The 27424-nt window shown below is 42.1% G+C and overlaps 1 protein-coding gene and 1 long non-coding RNA gene across 8 annotated transcripts; one reads left to right on the top strand and one right to left on the bottom strand.

The window, feature by feature from the left end:
- Nucleotides 1–34: 34 nt before the first annotated feature.
- On the top strand, nucleotides 35–27122 carry TRMT61A (tRNA methyltransferase 61A). 6 transcript variants are annotated; one of them, XM_053945188.1, is made up of 5 exons: nucleotides 35–300; nucleotides 3347–3416; nucleotides 7066–7430; nucleotides 17164–17430; nucleotides 25717–27122. In XM_053945188.1, exons 3-5 carry the CDS (start codon nucleotides 7100–7102, stop codon nucleotides 26043–26045), a joined length of 927 nt encoding a protein of 308 aa, XP_053801163.1. In that variant the 5' UTR covers nucleotides 35–300; nucleotides 3347–3416; nucleotides 7066–7099; the 3' UTR covers nucleotides 26046–27122. The 6 variants fall into 6 exon arrangements, with proteins under 6 accessions (XP_053801163.1, XP_053801160.1, XP_053801162.1 ...); XM_053945185.1 differs by having other exon boundaries at nucleotides 35–701; XM_053945187.1 differs by lacking the exon at nucleotides 35–300 and having other exon boundaries at nucleotides 2940–3416.
- LOC128789339 (uncharacterized) lies at nucleotides 1573–5011 on the bottom strand. Of its 2 annotated transcripts, none has more exons than XR_008431384.1 (4): nucleotides 4608–5011; nucleotides 4250–4358; nucleotides 3404–3582; nucleotides 1573–2851 (listed from the first exon to the last, which is right to left on the bottom strand). It is a non-coding gene; the product is annotated as an uncharacterized LOC128789339 (long non-coding RNA). The 2 variants fall into 2 exon arrangements; XR_008431383.1 differs by lacking the exon at nucleotides 4608–5011 and having other exon boundaries at nucleotides 1573–1890; nucleotides 2773–2851; nucleotides 4250–4337.
- Nucleotides 27123–27424: the final 302 nt, after the last annotated feature.

Raw genomic sequence — 27424 nt, 5'->3', positions numbered from 1 at the left:
GCGCAGCGGCGGGCGGGGCGGGCGTTGCGCCGCCGGCCGGGCCCGCGCTCGCCGCCATTTTGCTCGGCGTCGGGGAGGTCGGTTGGGGGTGGCGGGACCCCCCGGGCCGCTCCCGCGGCGCTGAGGCGGCCCCAGCGCCGCCCGTTACTGCGAGCGTGAGGGCAGGAATCCATCTCGTGTGCCACCGGCCAAGGCGTGCCGCCGCACACCAATGTCACTGGTTACAGGCTTCACACCTTTGCCAACACCTTGGTCGAGGGTTCAAACACGGGTCTGATAATGCATCATCCCAGAGTGAGAGTTACGTAGTGTGCGGGCTGGCCGTGCTGTGAGCCTGGCGAGTGGCGAGTGCCCCGAGCTGGCAGAAAGCCCTGAGGCGGCTGCGGATGTGGCGCCCAGCCCCCGGCAGCCTGGTTCTGCAGAGGGAGGACCTGCACCTCGCCTCCAGCACCTGCGAAACCGTGGGCTCGTTTTACAGTTCATTTTGAAAGGAAGTAGGGTGATTGTGTAAATCACAGTGAATCCTCTGCTCTTGTCGTGTGCCAAAAAAAAAAAAAAAAAAAAATCTTCAGCTTTTATTGGAGAGAGGGTGATTTCCTGCTAAAGACAGGCACAGGAACTCTGGGATCTGACCCATCTAAAGCTCACCTGAAATTCACGAAAATAGTGACTTCCACTGGTCTTTTTGTAGGAATAAGCAGGTTTGTCCCAAAGCTAAGATGCAGCTGAGAATTCTGCTGTTTGCAGAAATTACAATATTTTAACAATGTGAATGAGTATCTTGATTTGACTTTCACCTTTACATAATAGTATCTTTATCTTTCTCTGGCATGTTTCTCACAGCAGAACCCCTGTTTATCCTCCTGTCCAAAGAAAGTGTACTTACCCATGAGAGTGCAGATCTGAGTTCAAGTTGCTTTCCTTGACATGAGCTGTTAATGTCAGGAGACATCACCTGAAACTCTCTCCCCATCACAGCCCTTTCAGCACCATGACCAGTACCCTCACCCCAACAACAAGAAGCACGTGCACCTTACAGAACTGCATAGGACTTAAAAATAATAACATACATATAGAGGAAATCATTGCAAAATAAAAAGCCTAGACTGCTTCAAATAAAAATGTGCTATGTTTGGCTGCCATCCAGATTTCCGAGTTATTCCAGGTCTGGTAGACTGAGATGCTGAGTATACAGATCTCCAGGAGAAGCCAAGGGCTCGGCATCTGTGCAAGTCCAGTCTCTTAGCTTCCGGATCAAAGAACAAATCCTCTCTCTTGGTCTCCTCTGCACTTTTAACCTCACAAAGTCTTCCCCTACACACTAATAGTTTCACACAATGCTCATGCTTCAGAATAGTGTGAATTGCAAATAATGCATGGCTATACAAGTATTAAATAAGTGTAAAGTTGTACCTAGAGTCCTCAGTAAATTACAATATAAATGTAATATTACTGGCTTGCCTCAGCTGCAAACATAATTCTGATGTGGATTTTTTTTATGTAAAACACTAATATTTTATTCTTAATTTGAAATAGAAATATACTAAAACCATTTTCTTACATTATGGCATATTTTTGTGGTGGTGTTCTCTACAAAAAGAAAAAAAAACCAATCAGGGTAGGTTCTGAGGGCTCCTTTTATCTTATTCCATAATCTACTGCCACACAAACAAAGAAGCAATCAACTGTTCTGTAGTTTAATTGTTCAGGAGAGTTGTGGAGTCAAGGTCACCTCAAGATCCAAAATCCAAGGATCCGTTTCATTGCATATGCTCTTTTTCTCCCAGTCTTGCAGACCAGGGAATACCAGTCATGGTGAGCAGGTAGAAGTCCCAGTGTGCCAAACATTACAGCACTTCCAACACAAACACACACCTCTTCTTCACAGAACTTGGGTGACATGGAAGGAGAGTCAGGAACATAAAATCACTAAAATATATCCAATTTACATGTTTGACAAACAGTGCACCCTGTACGCCCCTCTTCTCACCACTATTTGACAAATTTCTAGCACGCAGTAAGTCAGGAGGGGCTGGGTTTTACTCAGACAGCATTTTAAGATTTGCTGAAAGCTGTGTGTAAATTGGATCCTATCTTTGTCACAGCATTCTGTGCCAGCTTCCCTAGTGACTTAATTACAGATGCTGTGCCCTGTGTCAACAGCCTCTGGTCACCCCCTTTATCTGCCTCATCTGCTGGGAAACACTGGCTTTGGATAAGCCTGTACAGCCTGTTAGACTGTGATAAAGGCACCAATACTCACTTTCCATGCTGGGATGGTATCCTAGTGAATACTGATTTATATGCTACATTTCCAGTTGGAAAGGTGGCCTGATTACTCCAGAGATCTTTGCACTGAGCTTTAACAATGAAGAATTAAGGGAAGTTAATCAAGGGCCATGCAGCTAACTTCCTAAGAGGCTTAATTATAAATGTTGTGTGGTGTGCAAGTGCAAGAGGAGATGGGTGTTAGCTAGTGAATGTGTCTTCTGAAATTACTTGTGTGAACATAATACAAACCTGAAGAATTAGGGGATAAATATCATCTTGGAAACACAGAACAATATTCCAAATTAGGAAGCAGCAAGAGAAAGTGGTTTGCTGTGAACAACTGAATTGTTTCCAGTTCCTAATCTACAACTAAACACCACTTGAAAATTAAGCATAACACTCATGTACCAGTAGATTGCAGAAATTGGCCGTAGCTCCATCTGCTTAACTTGTCAAATGAAATTTCTCTTCCCATTTATCACTTAAAATGTATTTGCTTACTTATTATCCTTGGTGCATTTTTTCTCACTGCTTAGGTAGGCTGTTGAAAATTACTGATTGTTTCCAGTAAGCTGAGTACCTATGGAAATGAGGAGTTGCTGAGTGTCTCAATCTTGCACACAGTCAGCCCCACAGTGATCTAAACAGCAGCCCATCATGGGAAAGAAAGGACATGAGAACATAAACAATGACAAATATAACCAATGACACTAAAAATGACAGAAAATTAAACAAAGTGGGTGCAAATATAAAGGCACACTAGAGCCATGATTGCCAGTCAGAAAAACAGCTGAGTAGGAGTTTGCAGTTTAAGAAACCTCTGAAACTGCATACATTATGTTTAGATTAGATGGAGACGAGTTTCATAACTAACAAAGACTACTGCAATTATGTTATGGGCAGGTCAACACCATAACAAAAATATGTTCTCACCGAAGGTAGTGGGAAAAAAATCCCTTGTTCTTGGTGGAACCACATTAATTTAAAAAATCACAGATCATCATCTAAACAGCTCTCCGTTACTGGGTTTATGATTGTGAAAGGATGACTTTTTCTCCATTATTGTGTATTACAGGTTACTGGTGAATGCCACGCAGTACAGAGGGTTATCTGATTTAGCTGGGAACACTACCTGCACGTCCAAGGTGATTCACATGCTCCCTGCTATGCCCATACCGCTCCCATGCCAGGTGGCCTGGGCTTGTTGTGAGCAGAAGATGAGGAAATATTCTCCTCCTTTGCTCCACCTTGCCTCCTGACTACAGCCCCCGTACCACCAGGGCAGGCAGGGCTCTCCACATCACTTCAATCCTAAACACGAGACAGAAGTAGGAGTTAGTACCATGCTGTTAGGGGGTTAGATAACAATTCTGCTGCTTCTGAGCCCACAGTGTGGTTTCTCCTGCAGCCTTATGAAATCCCTGTGAAGAGCCTGATTGGCCTGGAGCTGCCTTTCCCTGAGGCTGCCCTGGGGGAAGGGCATGCAGAATTTTCTGGAAACTGTGTGCGTGGGGGCCATGGAGGCAAGGCCGAGGTCTGCCAATGGCAAAGTCGTTCCCTGGGGAAGGGGCTTCAGCCCTGCTGGCGGTGGCCCTCGAGACACCCTACACGTTCAACAGGTGATGAACGCCGAGTTCCCACTGGGGCTATCAGTCCCCATTGCAGCTTTTTTAGTGACCCACTGGGACGCTTCAAACTTCACAGAACAGGGCAGCTGCCCGAGGCAGCCGGGGTGCCTGGGGGGCTGCTGAGGGTGGTCAGTGACCGTCCCCACTCCTCAGGACCCAGCAAGGAGCACTGAGAAGACGGGGCCGGGGCGGTCAGCAGGGGACTGCGGGGGACAGGCGCCTCGAAGGGGCTGAGGGGATGGGTGTGCTCAGGGGGGTGGATGCTTCGATGGGACTGTGGGCATGACGGGCTCAGGGGAACGGCAGCCTTGATGGAGGTGTAGGCATGACGGGCTGAGAGAAACGGGCACCTCAGGAGGGCTGCAGGAGCTGGGTCTCATCGCGTCGGGCACAAGCCGCGGCGACTCCCCGGCTGCAGGCAGGGCTGGCGTGGGCGGAGGCGGCGGGAGCGTCAGCAGCCTGCGACCGAGGCGGAAAGAGGCGCTGGGCGGCTCCGCGTGTGAGGAGAGCCGGGCCGGGCCGGGCCGGGCTTGGGGAGGTAAAGGGCTTGGGGCACGGGGAGAACCATCCCCGCGGGAATGCGGGGTGCTGGGGTGAGGGCGTTCTTCCCCCGCGGAGCGGCCGCCCGGGGCTGTTACGGGTTAACGCTGCTCTCCCGCAGGCGAATGCCGCCTCTCAGCCCTTCCCGTTCCAGTCCGTGCTTCTCACCTGCCCGCAGTTGAGGTTCCCGGGTCCGCCGGCACGGGCCGATGCGCTGCTGGGGTGCAGGAGCCGCATTACCGCCCTCGGGCTACGGAAAGGGGCTGAGGGGAGCCCTGGCACCGGGGTCACCTCTGAGCGGGGGCACGGAGCGACTCCCCAGCTTGCGTGTGTCTGGGCGGGGAGGGGGCTGTGCCTGCCTCGTCTGCGGGAGGTTCCCCTGCCACCGTGCCAAGCAGCCAGGCTTCAGGAGGGAGAAGGGGCAGCCTGCCAGGTCCCTGTGGGAGCTGGTCAGGGAAGAGAGATGTGTGCCTGGGGTATGATTGAAGGGAACACAGAATCATGGTAGTTAGTGGTTTTATTTGTGAGGCTGCGAGGGATCGCCTGGGGCGTTGGGTTTAGGTCGCTGCAGTCATGGGAAACCCAGAGATAAGTCCTGACCCCGTGTCAGGGGGCCCCGCCTCAGTTTCCCGCCACTGCCATCCCCCCACCGCCATTCCCCCCACACCGTGTGGTGACAGCGCTGCTGCAGCAATCCCTGCCTGCTGCCCGGGGGGAAATGTAACAGTGCGGGAGCCTCTGCACTGCCAGGCAGGGGGGAATACTGGAAGTGGTGGTAGCTCACTGTGCTCCTTGACAAGGGGGCGAGGCAAAGAAACTTCCAAAATTCCTCACAGATGCCAATTTTACCACCCCAAATGTATGAATATAATGTGGCAGGTGAGGTCTGAGCCTAGGAGATGTGTCGCTTGGGATGTCAGCATGCACTGATACAAATGGACTTGCTGGACTTGATGATCTTAAAGATCCCTTCTAGCCTTGATTCTGATTCACTGCTGTGACTATTAGCTGTGGTAAGTGTAGTGGCTCGAAGGAAGGCAAGGAAGCTGGGAGCCAGTTGGTGTAATCAAAGGGAGAGGAGTTCGCTCAGTGTTCCTGCAGGCTTGCTACAGGATTCTTGGGTGTTGCTGCAGTAAATACTGTGAAAGAAACTGATTCCATTCAAGGTCCTTTCAGATGACACTTGTGAGAGCTGAAAACTGCACTGCATTAAAAGTATCTGGAATGAGAACTCTTAAGTGTCATTTATGAAAGATTAAGACATGGACATAATCATAGGGTGCAAGCTATAAAAGACAACATTTGTTCTATCTCACAAAGTCCTTTATGTATACATTTCTGAATTCATGGGATGCCCTTCTTACTATTTCACCAGATGTTCAGACAAGCCTCTTCTGCCTTGGCATCTGAACACCTTATGCAATAAGCATGTTGTAAGCTTTGGAAGTTTCAGCCACAAGCACATCTGTTTATCAACCTCAGTGACTGCAGTGGAAAAATTATAAATCTAACTGTTTAAACAGCAAATTGAGCTACATGGAGTTCCAGGCAGGAACCAGTCTAAGGACACCAGACTACACTTTGAGAACTGAAGGTTTTTAATTGAAATGATGAAGCAGGACCAAACTCCTAAACATTCAACACAAAAGTGCTGGAATTCAGTAATTATTCTGAAACTAAAAGTAACACTGCTTTTTATTCTGCCAGGGATGGTGTACCAGAAATCTGACTTTCAAAGCCTTCTGTCATAGGCTTTAATTTCTAAGTTTGGAATCCCTCTTATTTCATTAAACAGTTCTTGCATGAACTGATCAACCTGCAGCTTAGACAGTTAGCTGCTTTATTTGAAAGGCAATGTCAGGTTTTATTGTAAGCCGCCTTCTGATTTCTAGATTGTCTTCTCAAAGCCATCAAAATTTAATTGTAATTCTCTAAAGCAGCTCTGAGACCATGGGGCTGAAGTGATTCGACTGTTGGCATTAGCTTGCAAGTGGTTGTTTACATTTAGCTAGAGCAGAGATCACTTCCCAGACAATTACTTTGCACCCCCAATGGCAAATTAAAGGCCACAATATTCTTTTCTTTTGTAGTTAGTCAAGTTTATGCCCTTAGCCTATCTCTAAATGTTCATTTGGAAAACATTCAAGTATACTTTTGTTAGTGGTCCTAATAGCTGGTGATTGAGGTCCAGGCAAGTAGCACAATGTCTTTATGTTATAAATCATCAAAAAAAAAGCAAGAAGATGGGAATAAAAGTTAATAACATGCTCTGAGTGCTCAGGAACTGTAATTGAACAGGGTGTGGAAATGCTACTCCAAATGCAGTAGCATTTTGGAGCAGGCTGAATAAATTATAATGTATTTCCCGATTTTTCTTTAAAATGTATCATAAAGAAAAACATGTGTTATTTTCAAATCTGTGGGATTCTTCCATTGATTGCAATTGGATCAAGAGTACAGTGGAGAGCAGCTCCCTGAACTTCCTGGAGCTCTCTTGCTAGCATCTTATTTGCACAGTGTGGTTTTGTTCTGTATTGGAGAAAATAAAATTACTTGGTTTTATATCTGTAGGTTCAGCTCCACTGTGGTCCTGTGAAACTCTCCTGACATATTTATTTTTCTCTAGGTGACAATCATCAGCCAACTACAAGCTTATCACCATGAGTTTTGTTGAATATGGAGATACGATAAAGGATGGTGACACGGCTATTGTGTTCCTGGGCCACGAGTCCATGTTTCCTGTGAAAGTGCAGCATGGCTCTGTAACACAGACTAAGTATGGGGTCATCAGGCATTCCACAGACCTCATAGGCAAGAAGTATGGCTCCAAAGTGACCTGCAGTAAAGGAGGATGGGTGTTCATTCTTCATCCAACTCCAGAACTGTGGACCATGAATCTCCCACACAGGACGCAAATTCTGTATTCCACTGATATCTCCATAATCACCATGATGTTGGAACTGAAGCCAGGCTCCATAGTATGTGAATCAGGTAATAATTACTATGTTGAAATCCTTTGTTAGCAACTAACTCCAACACTTTGATGAAAAAACAGGGTTTTCTTTAAATTTTGCAAAAAGTTGCATTTTCCACTATGATATAATTTTCTCTGCCCATATGTTGAAGAATTCTGTATTGTGCGCATGTTATCAACTGCTGTTTCTTCAAAAATTGGTGCTGCCTTGGTGTGCAGACTCATTTATGTGGGTATACCTCCGAGCATGTGTTTGGTTAATTCATCTTCTTAGGCCAAATATGTAAACATCTTCATTTCCCTTTTCTATAACTGTTGTTAAGTACTTAAAAATGTTTGTAAATACATGATTTAAATCAAGATTCAGGCTTTGAATTTGCAGTTTCAGAGGATGTAGTTGAGATAACCTGGTGAAAGAGACTCTGGTGATAGGGTGTTGAACTAACAAGAGAAATAAATTGGCAGTATTTATATATGGTACCATGTAAGTACATAAATTTCATTCTTCTTCCCAGGTGTGATCTACTTGTAGCACCACAACCTCATGCAAAATCACTGATGAAATACAATGGATGATGTGTTCATCACCAGGGCTGTGTTTTATTTCTAAACTTGGTTTAACTTATTACAGCTTTCATGATTTTGCTTAATTTGGAAGTAAGGAGTGAAAATGGATATAAATCTTTTCTTGGTTACATAGAGTTTATAATAATGTCTTCATAACTTTATTACTACAGGCAGTATGAGGCTTGCTTGATTTGAGTGAATCTCTGTAGTTTGGAGAGATAGCAACTGAAGTAGTTTGCTCTTGTCTTTCTGGCTGTGAGCATTTTTTGAAGCAGTTTCATACACCTCCCTCTCAAGCGTAGATATGGCAAAGGATCAGCATGATAGGACTGTGATGCACTGTGCTTTCTTACATTTACCATTTCCTGTTCCCACTCATGCATAATTTTGGGCAGCTTTTCAGGCATAATGACCACTTTCCAACACAACTGAGGCAGCACTTATCTCTACACCCAGTTCCACCCGTTAAGGACCGGGCAGTGTGTTTGGCTCGTTGCTGTACAGCAGCACTCGAAGCAGGCAAAGCCCTGTGCTAAAGCCTCTGGTACTGTGAAAATAGCAGGGTCCTGTGAGTTTGTCATTTGGTTTGTTGGACGATCAGACATTTTTAGTTTTGTCATGGGAAGTTTCTGTATTCATTAGCTCTTCCCCTCCCTGCTATGTTTAGACAGGATGGGAAAAATAAACAACAAATTATTTGGGGGGCAGGGGGAAGAGATTGGAATTCTTCCATGTCCTGTCTCATTCAGACTAGTGAAATGTACAGAGCTCTATATAAAATATTTTCAATAATGTCAAAGGTCCCTAGAGAGGATGAAAATGTTTAATCTGTTGCTTATCTAAACAGCTAAGAAATGGAAACACTTGATTTCCAAAAATGTTGTGAGTCAAAAGTCATAGCCACAAATCAAACCTTTTTGCTAAGGGGAAATTGTCCCCAGGTTCCTTTTAATGCTTGTACTGACAATATATTGCAACTTCAGCTTTCCAGGCAAAGTGAACAGTTTTACAGCTATAGTTATGCTTGTATTGCTTGCAAGGTTCACTGTTCAAAAAGAAAGGAAAGAAGAAAGAATACTATGATAAATCCATCTGGCTAACCTTGAAGCAAGACACTTTAGTGCAGATTTACTTTGAATTAAAAACTTGACAGGTATTGACAACTGGAGCCTCCAGTGTGGTGATGTAGCCTGCTTTGGTGCCATCCTAAATTCGATGTGTTTGGTGATCCAAAATCATTAGCTCTAGATTAGCCTTGTGTGGGCTAGACAGAGCCAGCCCAATGGTGATAGTAGAAACAAGACAGGAAATCTGGTATAGTAAAACTTGAATCTGCTTCCTGCTGGTGCCGAGTTTAGGTGTATTTTAAACATTAATTAGCACAAAGGTCTGTCTTTTTTATTGTTTGAACTTAGATGTACAGTTGCTGTATGGACTGGCAAAGCAGGCTCTGTAAAAAATGCTGGGCTCTTTTCCTCTTGTCTTACTAACTCAACTGTAGAAATGTGTCCTGTATTTAGCCATTGTAAGCTAGCAGAATTTTGTATTGGTCTCCTCAACTGTGAGAAGAAATGATTGAAAAAGTAAGAGGAAATACCCTCTGTGTCATGTTGAAGTGCTGTGAATATAAATGATTTTCTGCATGTGATTATAAAAATGGAGTAGAATAACCAGAGGGATTCATTTCATGTCACTTTAATTATATAGTTTAAATTGATTAGTTGTGATTTGTCCTAAAATATACAAACAAACATATTAATACAGTTTTTACTATGTTTAATCATCTTTAATAAACACATAAAGAGCAAGCTTGTCAGCAGCACATGCATAATTAAAATGACCCAGGCATACTCTGTTGAGGAGGCTATGAGGAGACTCTGCATCTACCTGATGTTTCATGACAGAGGTGTAGGAATATGATCCTTTTTCTGTCTTCTGCTAATTTCTAATTTATAAAGGTATGTTGAGTTTTAAAACTCTTAGCACTGTTACTAGAGCTAATATATTTTTAAAATATTGGTCCCTACTCTAAGAAATTCTGCACTTGGATACAGTTTTTAACAGCCCTATCTTTCCAAAATTTTGATACTCAAAATAGCTGTTTAAATATCTGCTGTGAGTGGCCCAATAGTATGAAAGTTTCATTCTTGTCAGGTAACTCTAAGAATCCCATTTGTGTTTATTGCATGTGCAGCAATGCCTAGATAAATGAAAAGGATAAATCTTTCTCTTTTGTCTCACCCCACTCTCCAAATCGTCAACTTCCCAGGCGAGGCTCTCTCTAGGATAATTCCATTTGACAACTGATTTTGAAGGGTTCACATTTATTTTTAATACTATACTGGAACCAATATGAAACCTTTCAAATATTTTTTCCAAGCAAAATCCCCTTCTTTCCAGTCTCCACACATGAAGGCTTTTTTTACTGTCCTCTCTCCATGGTGAGATGTAAATGAGTGGCTGTCTTGATAGTACAGCATGTGAAATCTCATTTAATCTGATAAATCTCAGAAATATTTTGGCTTCGATGGAGCGTAGTATTTAGACAAAATGTAATTTAGTCAAAAGTACTTTAACCACCATCCCAGTGATCCTTCAGCATTCACAAAATCAGGCTCGTGAGAAAAACATTAATTGGATTTTTTGTTTCCCTTCAGCTAAATCCCAAATTAAAAATTGCTAAACCCTATTCATTGCTACACAGCACTGGGTTTCTGAGCTGAGGGACTGGATTTCTGAAGGCTGAGAGCAGTGTTCTGGGTTCTCATGGTTTCTCAGAGAGGGACTAATAGGAGCTGCCACCGAGCCTTATGCTAGAGCTTCTCAAAAACAATTATGAAATTTTCAAACTCACAGCCTAGGCATAGATTTTGTTAAAGAGTACACACCTAAAACATTAATGAGGACTTAATGATTAATGGATACTTAATAAATGATTAAGAGTTTATTGTGGAGTCCCAGCAAGTCACCTCTATGCTTATGACTCTTCTGAAGTGCTTGTAGACTTTTTGACAAACACTGCTCATGTCGTTATTATTTTTGTGTTAAAAGTACACCTAAATTGTTTGCACCTCTGTTTTTAGTGTAAAGTACAGATCAAAGTTAATTTGATTCTGGAATGTGCCCAAACTAATTATGTCTGTGTTTTATAATGTCTCCCTTATGTGCCTCTTAGCTGCTGTTCAGGTTAGAGTGAGAGAAGAATTAGAAAACCTGATCTTTGTATAGCACCTCTTGAAGTATTAGGAAGGCCTCATCAGTAGAAATGTCATAAACCACAACGTTCTCTTGCCACACCAAAGCACTGAACTGGTGCTGGGCCCCCAACAAAGGGGCAGTAGAAAAGATGTGGATCTATTGGAGCAAGTCCAAAGGAGGCCATGAAGATGAGCAGGAGACTGGGCACTTTCCCTATGGAGACAGGCTGAGGGAGCTGGACTTGTTCAGCCTGGAGAAGAGGAGGCTCCAGTGAGATCTTATAGCACCTTCCATTACCTAAAGGAGCTGCAAGAGAGCTGGGGAGAGGGAATTTTACAAGGGCATTGGGTGACAGGACAAGGGGTAATAGGTTTAAACTGAAAGATATGTTAGGAGGAAACCCGTTACTGTGAAGGTGCTGAAGCCCTGGCACCCTGCCCAGAAAAGCTGTGGATACCCCATCCCTGGAGGTGTTGAAGCCCAGACTGGATGGGTTTTGAGCAACCTGGTCTGGTGGAAAGGTGTCTCTGCCCCAGACAGGTGTGTTGGAACTAAAGAATCTTTAAACATCTTAAAGCCCAAAACATTCTGTGAGTTTGTGATGATTCTATGGACCAAACCTCTGACCATGTGAGGCATCACTGTAATGTATTCAGACTTGTGGCTGTCGCAGAGCTGATGAGGAATGCTGTTCATACCCTAAAGCACTTGTTTCCAGACTTTCTGGACTCACTTTGATCTTGTAATTTCACCTGACCACCAAGTACACTTCTCGTGCAGCTCTGAACCTAACCCTGTTGTTAACCATATTATGTCCATTCTGTAGAAGATTCCTTCCTAAAAAATTCAGACCTTTGAATCTATAAGGAAAATGTATTTCTTCACTTGAATCTCTAAAGAAAAATTAATTCTTCATATTATTTTGTAGGCAGTGCCAGCCTTGAAAACCTCCCTATTATCCTTCACTCAGCTTCTCAGTCTGGTTAGTGAGCAGTGGTCCTCTCTGACCTCCAGCCTGTTGCCTAAAATTAAAATGCCTGCTTCAGCATGGTGTCCATGACAGATAGGCAGATAAGCTAATTTTCTGTCATGGGAACTTCTTGACTGCAAAGTGAACTTTTTTGATTAGGTGTTTTCTCTTTCATCCATCTGTCCAATTCCTTGAAATTCTGTCCCTCCCTCTCTTCCTTCTCTCTGTCCTGCTCCTCCTGTGTCTTACCTCTGTTACCATGATTTGGACCCTTGACTATCTTCCCAGGAAGATATTTGAGTTAATTTCCATCAAATGCTTAATATCTTTTCATGTATTCATTATACAAGTCATTACACAAACTTGTCATGTAGAGTGAGCAGTCTGTCTGTTCAGTGTTTCTTGACAGATTTTAGCTGTGGAGTTGTTAGCTCTGTCTCAAGATTAATTTTCCCTTGATTTTAAGGCTCCTTCCGTTCTCATGGCTGATTCATGACCTATCTTACTATTTGTTAGGACTAAGTGGTGTAGCTAGGAGACAAATAGAGCAACACTGTCATTGTTTTATTGTATTTACACATTTCAGAATATCTTAGGTACCCAAATTTTGCATCAGAAGCTTAAGTTCTCCTAAAATGTTACTAGATATTTTAGAGACCCAGTATTAAATAACACTTTACACAGTTTTCTTTTATTCCTGTTTCCATGCAATATGAACCTTTTTATGCGCTTAAGAGCTTATTCAGCTTTATTCCAAAATGCTTTTGCTTACACACAGCTGTACACATCTATAAATCCTAAATGACAATTTGTAATTCCTTTTTTAAAAAGAAGCACCACGATGAGAAACTTCTAGGGAAGACAAGCCAAGCAATAGCCTGCAAAGAGAAAATGTAGTGGAACACAGAATCAGGTCACTTATATTTATGGCTTGGGTAGGATTCCAGGAGATGAGACAAATATCCTTTGCAATAAGGAAACCAGACTAACAGAAAGCAGTGTAAAATGTACTTTGTATCCTATATCAGTTAAGCGCTGTGCTCAATGCCGTGGTGACACTCAGTCTTGGCAGTATTCTGTGCTGAAATAACATGCTTTATTTTTTAACAGCTCACTGTTACTGTCCACTGCAACTTTTGAGAAGGTGAGAATTTATTTTAACATGGTCATTGTTTCAAGATGGCTGAGGTGTGTAGAGGCTCTGTGGAAAACCTATCACTTGAATAAGCAGAGAGTGAGAAGAACAGATCTGTTGGAGGTCAGGGCAGTTGAGAAGTTTGTCTGATAAATACTTTCTTGTCTGCAAATCAGAAGGAAATATCAGTAGGTGCTGAGCTAGAGTGTTTTATATAGATGTCCGCTTGTTAGGACAGAAATCCTAAAACTGCAGTGTTCTGCTTGTTTTGGGAGAGGGGCAAAAACACTCCCCTAAGAGCTTATATATATCAGAGAAGGAGAATGTCATGTGCCTGAGCCCAAGAAGAAGGAAAGGATACTGCATCAGTGTGCAAGGCCATTAGCCACCTAAATCGTGGGTGTAACACAGGAGCTTAATTCCTGCCTTTGGACTGAAGTGGAGCCCATTCCTGGGTTACACTGTGCTGATCCCCTGCACAGTGCTGCCTCCTCAGATGTTGAGCTTTGAGTGTGGCATATTGGGGTCCCTGTGGTGTCTCATTAAATGCCTGCAATGCAGATGTCTGCTTTTTGACTAAGATGTTTGAGATCACAGAACAGTCAATGTAAAAGAGCATCACATTTTCCAAGTGAAAATTACCAATGACATAAGTGCTCACCTAAGTGAGCTCTAAAGCAGCAGCTGTGCTGTTAAGGTTGTCTTCAGTACAGTTTGAATTATTGTTGTTTTACTTCTCTTCTGTAGAGTCCATTCATTAAAACATGGTAGTCAAGTGGGCATTGTCCTGTGGTAGAGAGCAAACAGTTTCTAAGGCTATTTATTGTGCAGGTTGTCAGAAAGGGAGCATCCTGCTGTAAAAATTATAAATTAGTTGTTCTAGTTGTCTTACCTTCTGCTTTCTAGGTCATATCAGGAACACAGACATTTCACTGCACCTCTATGAGAAAGAAAACCCACTGAAATTCTTCCAGGTCTGATCTTGCCTCTTCTGATATAAAATATTAATTTTTGAGTATGCAGGTTTTGGTTCATTTGTATACAGGTAATTCAGGTACGTTATTTCTGGTTTGGTAGCATTCTAGTATGTCTGCAGTAGTACTCCTTGGGTTTTGCTGCTGTCCTGACTGATTCTGTATCATGCTAAGGATACCTTTCATTTCCCAAGGAAACCTGTATCTGACTAGAACTTGCTCCAAACTGGTGCCTAAGACTCCTAGAGTCATATTTTGCTCTTTATCAGAAGTGATTTTGAAATAAGGACAAAGAGAAATTGAGATGGTTGCAGGAGGACAAAAATGTCGAATATTGCAGATTTGCAGGAAAAAAGGTGAATATAAACATTAATTGCCCCTTCTACAACATCACAAAAACAGAGGGTTAAACCCCTGCCTTGTGCAGACAGTGCTGATTGGGCTTTAGGGCTTGTGGCAGGTATGGACTCATGCCAGACTCATATTAATGGATCACATCAAATGTGCTGATCTATTGGGCACATGAGAGTTAAGGGTCATCATCATGTCACATGTCTGGGTTCAGAATATATTTTCTAGGAGAGATTTTACAACAGTGGGTGATTCATAACCATCTTGTTCCTTGTTTCCTGCAGCTTTGAGAGTGTTGTCACAGAGAAGGCAGGCAGCATCTTCAGAAATACTCTTATTAATAATATTAATGTGACAGAATTTGATATGTTAAAATGTGATACATATGTATTGTTCTGATGTTTGTGGTAGCCAGTCAACAATAAATAATTCCTGGCAACCTTGTTTAACAAAAGCTCTGTCTGTAATACACCTGCAAGTGGTGACTTCTAACATCTTGGTTTTAGTTCAGGGTTTGGCTTGGAGTGTTTGTGAATAAAAGAAGAGTTTTAGAAAAGAAGCCAAAAAAATCTTAATGGGTTTTCCTATGGAGGAGACAAATGGTATCTTCTGTGGTGTTTTTAAGAGCAGATTTAAAAGGAAAGTGATTAAAAATGTAAAAGAATATGAACAAGGAAACTGGATACATGCACAAGCTGCCTCGCTCTTCTGCTTACAGCCCAGGCTTGTTCACTCCTTTAGATTAGCAGAGAGAGATGCAGAAAGTGTGCAGCACTACACATTTGAGAGGTAAAATAATAAAATTCCCTCGTTTTACAGTAGTTCTCAGTTGTGTAATCCTCCCTTTTGGCATGAAATGCAAAGGCAGAATTTCATTCTTTAGCATCTGGGAGCAATAGTTCCCTGCTTTTGTCATTAAAAACATATCAATGGAATATTATTTCTTTGTTATGTACATACATAATTCAGTTTTCACAACCACATGGCTGCTGTGCTACTGTTACTCCTTTGACCAGGGAAAAGTTCACTTTGACATTTAGATCCTTTAAGTGCTGTGACAGGGCAGTTTTTGCTAAAATCTGTAGGGCCTCTCTCCCTCCCTCTCTAATCTGCCCTGCTGAAGCTGCGGCGGGGTGCCAGTCTGCCTGCTGGGGTCAGAGCCCTCTCAGAGGGAAGCAGAGGAGCAGTGCGGATTCCGCGGTGCAGCCGCTTGATCCGGTGGCAAACATGGGCCCTGAGCTCTGTTTACAGTCTGAATGTCTCCCCTTTCAGAGCTGTTGGATTAAATACAGTGCCACAGCAGTGTTCCTCCCCTTACGTGACTAGAGGGCAAGAACCTGGGATCTGCCAGTGAACTCAGACTTCCTCTATGATTATGGAAAGTACTGCACCAATTAAGCGGCTGTACCAGCCCCTGTGCCCCCTAATTAATTTCCTTTCTACTTGTTTCTGAGCTGCTGTACTTCAGATTCTGTCCTTTATAAGTTTTTTAAGATTTATGCTAGCTGAAAGAACTTGCCTCAGGCTGAACAGCCATTGAAAATAACTAGAAATAGATTTTATTTCTACAGGAGAAATGTGTTACAAGCACAGAATTATGAATCAATAAACACAGAGAATTTGGGGTTGCTGTGCGGTTTTGAATTTGGGGGATTACTCCATTAAATGCCACTTGAGTGACTAATTTGCAATGGGAATTGGTATATGGGTGTTTTCTTAAGTGAAAATCTTTGTTATTAGTCATCCATCTATTTAATATGCCAATGGATCATTTAAAGTAAGTTTCCTAAATTATCAAACTAAAACAAGGGAAAAAAAATCTTTGTCTTGTCAGTCCCTGTTTGTATGTGGTAATTGTAGTTACCTACAGTTTTGTGATAGATTTTGTTAGACTAAGTTAAGTTTGTGTAGGCGTGTATGTGTGTAAGTGACCTGTGAAAACAGATGTTTGATCAGTGTGGCTGCAAGGAGCCAAGGGATAATTCCAGTGGGAGTTGAGGATGTCTCTTAAGAGATCTGTGCAAAGCAAACTGTATCCTGAAGGCCATTTGTTTGCATGGATATTAATAGGATTTTCAAGCACGGACCCATGCCAACATCTTTTCTTTGTTTAGTGAAGTGTGAGGTTTTGAAAATCCGTTAAAATTTGCCTTAATCTCTTTTCACCCTAGAAGAGTCTGACACTTTGAAAAAAACCTCAGTTAATTTTGCTGAATTTTTCCTGTTACGTTTACTTCCTCAGGTTCTCTAGTGGCAGTTGTTAGAGCTATAGCTGACCCTTGGCATTAGTTTCCTACTCCAGGGAGATAGGACAGATCCTGGGTTTGCCAGATTTTTTAATGAATGCTTTGAGGACCCGGAAGACTGTTTCCTAGGACACCTAGTCCCTCCCTCCTTGTGAAGGAAGGACTTTTCTCTTTCAGGAGCTGAGCCAGTGGTTTGTGCTCATTTGAGTTTTGAACAAGTGTTCCAAGCAGGAAGATGAATGGAGAAGGCTTTGGTTCTGATGTTTGGCTCTGACAAACTCAATTTCATGACTTGTTTGTCTTTCCTAGGTACAGGCAGTGGGTCCCTCTCCCATGCTCTCATCCGGACAGTGGCTCCCACCGGGCACCTGTACACAGTGGAGTTCCACCAGCAAAGGGCTGAGAAGGCGCGGGAGGAGTTTCGGGAGCACGGGGTGGAGCACCTGGTCACTGTGACCAACCAGGATGTCTGCAAAAATGGCTTTGGGGTCTCAAACATTGCAGATGCTGTGTTCCTAGATATTCCATCTCCATGGGAAGCCATAGGACATGCCAAGTCAGCATTAAAAGCTGAAGGTAACTGGATTTTTCTCTTTCTGTTCAGAAAGCACAGTGCACATATTTCTGCCTTTGAGCCATACACTAGATCTGCTCCCTTCCCTTGTGTGATCACTCTTCTCAAATATCAGTCTCCAGGCATTTCCAAGGCTATAAAACCTTCAAAAGGCATCTTCAATTTACAGTGGAAGATTTGAAAGGAGAAGAACAATTTTTTCCTGCAGGCCCGTGAGAGCTGCTACAATTAGCATGAGCAGTTTATAAAAACTCCTTTGAACCATTCTCAAGTGCATTTTGCAAGATATGAGGTGTGTGGGAAGCAGAAGTAACAATAAATGCTGAAAGCAAATTTCTTTGGCAATTCAGTGGAAAGGTGTTTGTATAAAAGGTGTTCAGCCACAGTTCACATCAATCATTGCAGATTTGTACCCATTTAACAGAGCACCCCAATGGTAATGTTAAAAGAAATGTGGTTACACTGAAATATGCTTGCCAGTTTATGTCCTAAATCTTTGTGGTTGGAGCTAGTGAGAAGTTTGCCATTGGATGCAGTGGGAATGGAACATAAAGGATGTTCTAGCTTATGCCAGATACTCTGGGATTGTGACAGCAAGTGAGAACTGATCTTGAGATTTTGCACAGATTTCATCACTTTAGTATCCTTCTTTTCCCTATCAAAAAATAAGCTTAATTGAATAAATAATTCTTTTATCCTCGAATAAGTTTTAATTAATTTCATAATTCTGTGGATCTGAATTCACTTTTGGCAAATTACTTCCATCTACAAAAGTGAATTCTCTAATAAAGAGAGCAAGGAGTGCTGAACAGTGTCCATGCTGGGACATGAGTCTAAAAAAACTTGATTATGTGCCAAGGCCCAGTTCTTTGTTAAAATATGTAATCACAGGCTGGACTTCAAGTGAATTCCTAAGTCTTCCTGAAATCACAAGATTGAAGCTCGTTCTTAAAGGTCACTGAATGTGCACTGCCTTGCTGAGTCAGGACCAGCCCCACTGTTAGGCTACCTCAGCTACTACTGAAAATTTTCTAGAAAGCTTTGTGATACCCACGTAACACACTTTCTTTAAAAAGTGACTAAATAGAGTGAGCCTTGTTATCACTCTGTACCTGCAATGGTTACAGCTCAATTTGTAGCAGCTTTCCAGTGTGTCCTGGGGGGAAAGAAAATCACTGCACTGTACAATGCCCTTCCCATGCTCAAATTATCTAATCTAGTGAGCACAACACTCAGCTGACTTCCCAGCTTAGAAGGCGCTGCATTGCGCAGTCCAATTTGAATTATTTAAGTGGTGCATGCTTAGAATACTAAGCAGGGCTGCTTGAACAGTTCCAAGTTTTGAATCCTTGTCTCACTCCAGCATTTGAAATCCTAGAAAATGTAATATAGTCCCAAACCGGCCATACCATCTGGCTATGCTTTTCTGTGCTATGCTACAAGGTTACATCTGCTAAGGCAATATAAATAATACTTCAAAATCCCACATTTTTATGTTTTTGAAGTGGCATCATTCACTTTATGAACCACTCAAAAGAGGAAGTTGCTGATCCTTGCTGCAGTTTTTGCTGCAACCAGTCTCCCATGTCTGAGATCTGGTACTGGTCTAAGGCTCCTCTTTTGGGCAACTTTGTACCTGACTAACTGGGTGCATTTTTAAAATTTTGCTATTTTGCATATAAACAAAAACCGGTTTTCATATAAAATATAATTGATTGTAGTAGTAATATGTAAAAACTTACACACTTTCCTGTTTTATCCTGACTCGTGCGGGTAGTTTTGTTGTGGTTTTCCTACTGCTGTTAAATATAAAATATGGCAGAAGGTTATCTGTGACTGCTTCCCTTTCCCTACCACAGGCAGATAATTTAGCAGTGCTCCTTTGTTTGGTTTTCAAAGAGCTAAACCTCTTCTGCAGTACAGCCTGTGCACATTCTGCTGTTACTGAACCCCGTTCCAGGGTTTGTGTAGTGATGAAGCATCACTGCAGGAAATGAGTTCCACTCTTTTCTGTCCACGCCCTCTCTCTCAAATCTGGACAGGGTCACATTTGAACCATTCACACTGTGGGTTTTGTTGTGATGTGCCATGCAAATATCACAGCTGTACTGCCAGATACTGGTAATTTAGTCCCTAAAGTCTTAATGTATTTTGAATTAAATGAGAACTAAGCAAATTCAATATATAGCATTAGCTACTCTCTTCCTTAAAACCTCAATACTCGCAATAGAGAGTTCAGCTGAGACAATATGGGAGAGTTCTCAACCCTAACAAAACCTCAGATCAAAACATCAGATCAGTGTTTTCTCTTCCACTTCAGCTCAAGGTCCTGAATAGTTGCCTTTCCTACGAGGCTGAGTGTTAATGATCCTCTTTACAGAGTGCAATTATCACTCACGTTATGCCTTGCAGGATGCTGTAAATACCCTACTTAGAGCAGTTTGACCTCCCATTTAAAGCACTGCCAGCCTCTGAAGAGCTGAATGAAGAAAATGGCACAGTACATTTGTGACTAGAAGGTTTTTGTTCTCTGGTGATGCTCTCTGCCGACGTTCAGGTTTGCATCTCAGCTGCATCCTTTTGTGCTGATGTCACCAGTCACACTTCCAGCAGAAAAGCCGCTTGTAGCATCTCTGAGGCACTGCTGCACTGCAGAACTTCCTTTCATTTCCAGACCTGCACTGTTTTTCTTCTGCAGCATCTGCTGATTAATGCTTTTCTATTGTCATAGCTGCTGTTCCCAATATTTGACCTTGGTGGTTTTTGCAAAGTTGACATTAACCCCTTAAGGCTAAACTTCTAAAAATTAGGAAAATGAGAAGATTGTGAGGTAACAAAAATATCCTCAATATTCTACAGTTCTTAAATGCCCTGAAACTTTGACTCACAGTCATTTCACAGCTGAATACTGTAGTGCTTTGAATATAATTCTGCACCCACCTACTCTACTCTCATAAATACTGTCTATTTCTTCCAAAGCTGTGGAAGATGAGGGAGAAACCCACTGGTACAATAATTTTCATACAGATTTAAAATTTTCAGGTAGGGGGATGGAAAATTACAGCCATGTATTAGGGTGGATTAGCCTCTTGTATTTTAAGTTGCTCCTTGTGGTGTTTAACAGTCTGAGTCACAAAATTGTTAAAACCAGCTCTCTTTTATTTCCTTTCTTTCTTTAAAGATTTTACTCTTACATTCAGATTTTCCATTCCCTCTGGAGCATTGTAAAACCTCTAAATTTTGAGTTATCAAATTGTGATCCTTGGAAACAACTGAATCAGGTAACATGGTGCTGTCAATTCGCCCCCAAAACTCTGCAGGTAAAGTTCACTTTGAACATCTCCCTCTTTGGGCCTCTGCACTTCCATGTCCATGTAGGAAGCCTCACTAACTATTTTTTTCAGCTCCAGAGGTTATTCATGGTCCCAGTTTTAAACCGCCCAGGTGTGGCTTTGAGGTGCAGCTTCTGTCCCTCACCATGTGAAGTACTTGGACTATTAATTCATCCCTAGCTTGGGTCTGCCAGGGCTTGGTAGGTCAGGTGCACACAGTGGGCCTGCCTGAAGTACAAGTGATTCTTTCACACGTAGAGAGTCAAGCAGAAGGATTCCTGCATCAAAATCCTCACTGTGGAAGGCCAACCAAAGCTACTGGCTTTTACGCTGTTTGAAGGAAATAGTTTGGGATGAAAGGATCCCTAAGGAAAGTTGTTAGGTTTTCTTCCCCAGTATGGCACCAACTGATTCTTTGATTTCCTTGTTACCAGCCCATAATAATGAGCAGGAATAAATTCCTTTTGAATGATGCACCTACAAGTGCAGAGGTTAAGGTCACATTTGCAGAAAATCACATCAAACTTCTATTAATGAGCTGGCAAGTGATTTGGAGAAAATTCTCTTTTCTGAATCAAGAAACATCCTTTAATTTCTTGCAACAGCCAAATCCTCTAATTTCACTTGTCAGGGAAGCTACATCAAATCGCCCACGAGCACACGCACTTAAAGGACATTCTGTCCCCTTTTGCAGAGACAATATTTTTAGTGTCCTACTAGCACAGAGTAAATGCCACAATTATGCTGTTCAGTGACTCTCCTGCCTCACCCCTACACAATGATAATGCATGTGTGTTTTTTTTTTTCTTCCTTGAGATCTTTGTAATGTAATCTTCCAATTAGGACAATGCATTGAAGTCCCAAAACCCAAGCTGTGTTCTTTTGCCAGAGGTAAAAATGTTGTGCTGTATTCTTTATGTCACAGAATTATTCTAAAATTACTGGCCCTTTTCCCTAAAACTTAATGGTGCTGCACTACATGTGCATCATCTGAATAATACTGGAATGATGAAAGAACCTGTCAGAGCACTTGTAACACATACAATAACCTACAAAAGAAAGAGCATATTTCCTGGATATGTTTTCTGTATCATAAGCACCCACTGGAGTTCTTGTCAATTGAAGCACTGAGATTTTCCACACTTGAAACCTAATGCTCTTAATATCTAAACAGAACTGGTAGAGATGTTAGTCCTTGCTCAGACAAACCACAAACAAAATTGTTTGTTAGAGTTGCACAGGAACATTCTGGCAAATTTTGAGGTACTGGCTTCTTGTAGAGATGCAACAGTGGGTCCCTCAATTACCAATTAGATACAGTCTGTTGAAATGTACAGTACTGTGTGGATGAAAATCTACTTCCCTCTTCCCTTAAGCTCACTTTTCTAATCATTCCAGTCTGAATTGTACTTCTGTTTTCATGTCCTCTCGACCCTGTTGCTGGTTACAGTGACTGCCAGGACTATGTGGGCTTGTTCCACATAGTGGCTATGGATTCTGGACATTTAACCTCTCCATTAATGCCTCAAACTAACTCACTCCCTGTAAAACTGAAGGTAGAAAAAAACTTGAGTCTTGCATACAGTCTCATTATTCTCTTCTCAACTGTAGCACTTGTCAAATGCATTATACATGAATAAACACATTTTTAGACAGGTCTTGAGATCAAAAAGCTCACACAGCTTCCCAATGTGAACAGGATTAATCTCTCTTAATTACTATATCAATTTATGATGACACACAGATCTCATTAACCAAATTTAGGAACGGTAGCTTTCCTAAAAGGAGAGCTCTGAAAGAATACAAACCCAATTAGTACAAAAAAGTTTCCATTTAGATGTTTTCACTGCACTCTAGTCTAGTCCATCCCTTTGTGATCCACAGACAGAGCAATGTGCCCCAGGGAGGAGAGGGAGGGATTCATGTCTTCATTCACTTGGCATTGCAAGACAAAGCAATGCGTATTCAAGTCCTTGAAGCCCTAGAAGCCTCTTGGTGTCTAAAAGACAAGAGGGCTCTCAAAGAGTCTGAGAACTGTGAATGCTGAAATCTAGATTTCTATCTGTTTGGTGATTGTGACAAGGGGTGTTGCCTAGCTGGTAATCCAGACGGGTACAGAGGGCAGCCCACAGTGTGCAGAATTCAGAAGCATCTGCTCTGTTAAATATGACAGTGTCTCTGCTCCTGGGACAGATGAGCATGTCCTTCTGAGTGCTGGTTTTCTACTTCTTTTTTGCTGGTCTAAACACATCATAGGAATTGAAACTTCCCAAATATTTCTATTTTAGACAGCCTCTCACAGTCTGGAACCGCAATTTCGTTTTTGTCTTCCAGCCTTCTGCTAATTGTAGCTTTCCAATCTTCGCTTCTAATATCTGCTTAATCACGTAATTCCAGCCTGTAACTGCAAGTCAGATCTGGCCTGCCTGATGGTACAGGAAAAAGCAGAGGGGACTCCTCTCCCACTTGTTGGGATCTGTAAGGACAGATGCTTGATGGATTTGCTTCTAAGCCCTTTGTAGGTATATTTATTTGGGAGGGATGTATAAAAATAAGGAGAACTATAGGCATGAAAGGGGAAAACAAAATTGACAGAACTATTAAAACCCATTGGATGGTCTCAGGTAGATGGAATACCATCAGTTCACTGTTTTCTTATCTGTCACACCCTGAGAAACTTCCAGCAGTGCAGGAAGTAACATTATTTTTTGTGCTTGCCTTCTGGATATTTGCTACTGCAAGCAAGAGCTTTCTTTCTTACCAAACGGCTTGAAAGCCTGTTTTCTGTAACCCTACTTCCCCCAGCAGTTGTGAGGAGGCAGTCTGATAAATCTTCACCAAGTTTGGTGTTGACGTGCTGTGCTCAGCTGACCAGCCCCAGGCAAGAGGAAGGGTGCTCTGCCTTTAATTGAAGGCTTGACAAGAACCGTAGGTGGCTTTGCAGCTTGTATGGCAACAGCTGTGTGCAGGCTTTGAGTTTCTGACTGTAAATCCAGAGCGTGTGAATTCAAAAGCCTAAACGTATCTTCAAGCCCTTAGAGTCAGAATAAATAAGAACAGGCTTACTGTAAATGTAAATATATTTTGCTTTTTTTATTGCAATATAAAACCTCAAAACCAAAAAGCCTGAATGAAGTAGTAGTCTCTGGTCTCTCAGATTCTTGCTTTGCAGACAAAGAGTTATTGTGAACTGACATTTAGTTAAGTCAGACATTTGTTCAGTTCCCTACACAATAAGAATATAAATTCTTTCTTTGTAACATGTGTGCATCATAGTAGCTTTCTTATTATGTAACAGAATTTTTTTCCTGAGCTTTTCTGTTTTGCATCTGCAACCATGGAAGAGTGTGTAAGTTCTTTGGGCAGAAAAGATTAGCTGTCAGATTCAGGAACATTTTGTAGTGCTGGCCATCTTAATGAACATAAAAATCTAATTTCATGGGAGTTAATGGACTGGGCGTGCAATTAAATCAGCATCAACAGACTTGGTTCATAAAGACACATACCGGCATTAGTTTTGCAGGTGATTATTAGATTTGGGTTTTAATTGTCACTCCAGGGAATTATTTGTCCAGGGTACTTTATTCTGAAGATTCATGATAAGAACCCCTTGGTGTGGAGACACTGTTTGAGAACTAAAATTAAATCCTACTTAGCGTATGGTGGATTAATGGTTGTGGAAAGTGTTCTTCCCCAGGCAGTACGCAGCACATCATTGCTGCACAGTAACTAGAGTGCTACAGTGACGCTTTCAGACCTGATGCTTTCTTTTTTTAGAGATCTGACTTTAGAAATGAAAAAGATAAAAAAAAAGGGGAGTTTGAGATAAAGCAGGCTTCATGTAGTCCCAGCATTGCCTCTATTTTTAGCAGGATGCTTTGCTCTGGCTTACACAGGTTCTTTAACTACTTAGATGACTGGTATTGGAAGGTTTGACTGGAGCCCAGGAGAGGACTGGGGGGGAATGCAAATCAGGACAGCAGGCATTTTCATCTAATTGTTATAAATGAAACAATAGCTGAAGCTGCATTGCCCAGTGTTCCTTCCTCCTGCACAAAAGCTTTTCAGGAAGGACAGTTGCCTTGGGGGACACTGTGTCCTGGGTGAAAGCACATGCCCTGGCCTTATGGTAGACAGTGTCCTTATAATTCTTTGATCTGATTTGGCTGTGGCTTTTCAGAGTAAATCTGAATCATTCTATTCTCAGCTGTTAAGGTGACATTGTAGCACTTAAAAAGGTGTAGGGGGCCTATTAATAGTCTGTATTAAAAATCAAAAATCAGAACTGTGCATAGACAAGGAGACAAGTGTTAGTTTATAACTAAAAGTCCTGTCCTAGAGTTTTACAACATCTACTGTAAGCCTGCACAATGTGATATCCAGTAAACTTCAATGCTCAGGAGACATACTAGTGAGCTTGACTAAAAGGGTAAAGCCTTAACAGCACTCCATCTATGGCCTGGAGAGCTCCCTTTATTCTGTCCACGCATACCATCGTCCTCAGCTAAACACAGCCGCTTTTGTCAGGGGCGCGTGCACGCGCGCTGGGGCTCCAGCGCTGCGCAGTGTGTGGAGAATGACTTCTGGCTTTGTGTACGTGCCAGCTGCAGTTTGGTGCCTCAGTCCAGAACAGTGGAGAGTGATTCCAAAAGAGTCGCTGCTCTGAAGGGATCAATTTTAACAATTTTGCTGTGAACAAATGTCGAGGGCAACATTGGATGTGGGAGATGAACGAAGTTGCTGTTGTCGTTTTTAAAGGGTCTGAAGCATCCTGTGGAGATGTCTGTATTGACACTTTAAACCAACAAAGTTACCATGTGAAGATTTTCTTGAAGAATGTTTTCACTTTGTCTGTATAATTGTAATTCTGTGGGAATCTGGGAGAATTTGAAAAAATATTAAAAGCGCTTCATTTTGGCTTTTGCCCTCTTTTCCACTACCTGTCTTATTTTGCAGGTGGCCGCATCTGCTCTTTCTCCCCCTGCATTGAACAAGTTCAAAGAACCTGCCTAGCGATGGAAGAATATGGTTTTACAGAGATTAACACCTTGGAAATTCTGCTCCGAGTGTACAATGTAAGGACAGTTAGCTTGCAAATCCCTGACCTTGGAAAAGCAGCTGAGGATAATTCTAGCACTGGCTTTGACAGCAGCAACCCATCACATCAAGACAGCCTGTGTGCTAATCTGCAGCAAGGGACTGTGCAGTTCAAGAGTGGTGTGCCACTGAGGGAGGTGGTTGGGCACACTGGGTACCTGACCTTTGCCACCAAGAGCCTGGTGTAGTACATGCCCAGTTTGTGCAGTCTGGAGTGGAGTTTGTGTGTATTCTGTTTTCATGGCTCTTTTTTGTATGGCATCCAAAGTTTTACTTGTCAGGGAATTCCATATATAGTTAGATTTGGTTGGAATATGCTTTGTTTAAATAGCACACAGGCATTAAGCAGAGCAGCATCAAGGGAATGTTGGAACTCTGGAATGGTGCTCCACTTGCTGTCAGAAAGAAGATAAATGAATAGCGAATAGCCATTCACTGGAATGTACAGAATTAAGATCTCTCACAAGAAAGCAAAACAAACAATGGACAAATTACAAATAAGTTGGATTTTTTCCTCCTTTTTTCCTGAATTACTTTCCCAGGTTTATGTTTTTATTTTTTTTCCTAGCACCACTGGACACTATTTTTTTAACTTCTCTAGTGTCTGTGTTGCTCTGAAGAATGTGCAAGTGCCTACTTCCTCCATTTTAGATAAGAAAGTTCCAAGATTATAGGGTTGCCAGCACAACTGTTCATAGAATCAGTGTTTCCATGGAATAGTGTTGCAGAGGATTATTGGCAACACACAACCTCTTACTCCATTCCAGGCTGGCATCTGCAAATCATTTTGACTACACAGAGGTCAAAGAAGTGTAGTAATTGTTGGATTTAATTTAAATTGGTATATTGTCCTCATCAGTTTGTAGTAGAAATTTGAACCTAGATCCATACAGTCATGTTCTAATAGAACAACCACTTGCATAGTTAATGAATCCACTGTGAAAATTAACTGAACAGCTGGCTAATATTATCTGAGCACCTCTTTGTAAGTGGTGTGGATGAGGTTCCAGTTGTTTGGTGGTTTATTTCCATTATGGTGTATTGTTTTTCTGCAGCTGAATGACAGAAAGATTGCTTTTGGCAGGATTTCTGTCTCCAAATTACATTAATAATGCACACTTAGTAAAATCCTCAACCAGCCTTATTAATTAAGTTTTCAGATCATTTACTCTTTGGTCTTCCATACAGAGCTGGTGGGTGTGATGAACTGTTTGAATGCTGGATTACATTTTGTATTTATAGATTAAAATAATAATGCAAATTAATTAAGTTCCCTCTTTTTTTCTTATTTTATTTTTAATAATAAATTCACAAATATTCCTATTCCAGCAACTAGTGCTGCCACTCAAAGCGTTTAGCTGTGCCTTGCATTTGGTACCTGAGCATATTGATTGCTGTGCAAGAGAAACAGCCATTCATAAACTGCTGCCCGAACATTTAACCTGATATCCCTCCCCCATTCCGGACAAAAATAAACAAAGCTAAGCTTTTAACGTGTTTCAGCAGAACGCTAATCCATAACGGTTTAAAGAGAGCTCAACCGATCACGACTGCAAAGATAAACTGT

The sequence above is a fragment of the Vidua chalybeata genome, chromosome 6 (genome assembly GCF_026979565.1).
Source record: "Vidua chalybeata isolate OUT-0048 chromosome 6, bVidCha1 merged haplotype, whole genome shotgun sequence".
NCBI classification, from domain to species: domain Eukaryota; kingdom Metazoa; phylum Chordata; class Aves; order Passeriformes; family Viduidae; genus Vidua; species Vidua chalybeata.
This window is presented reverse-complemented; position numbering and strand designations above follow the sequence as displayed.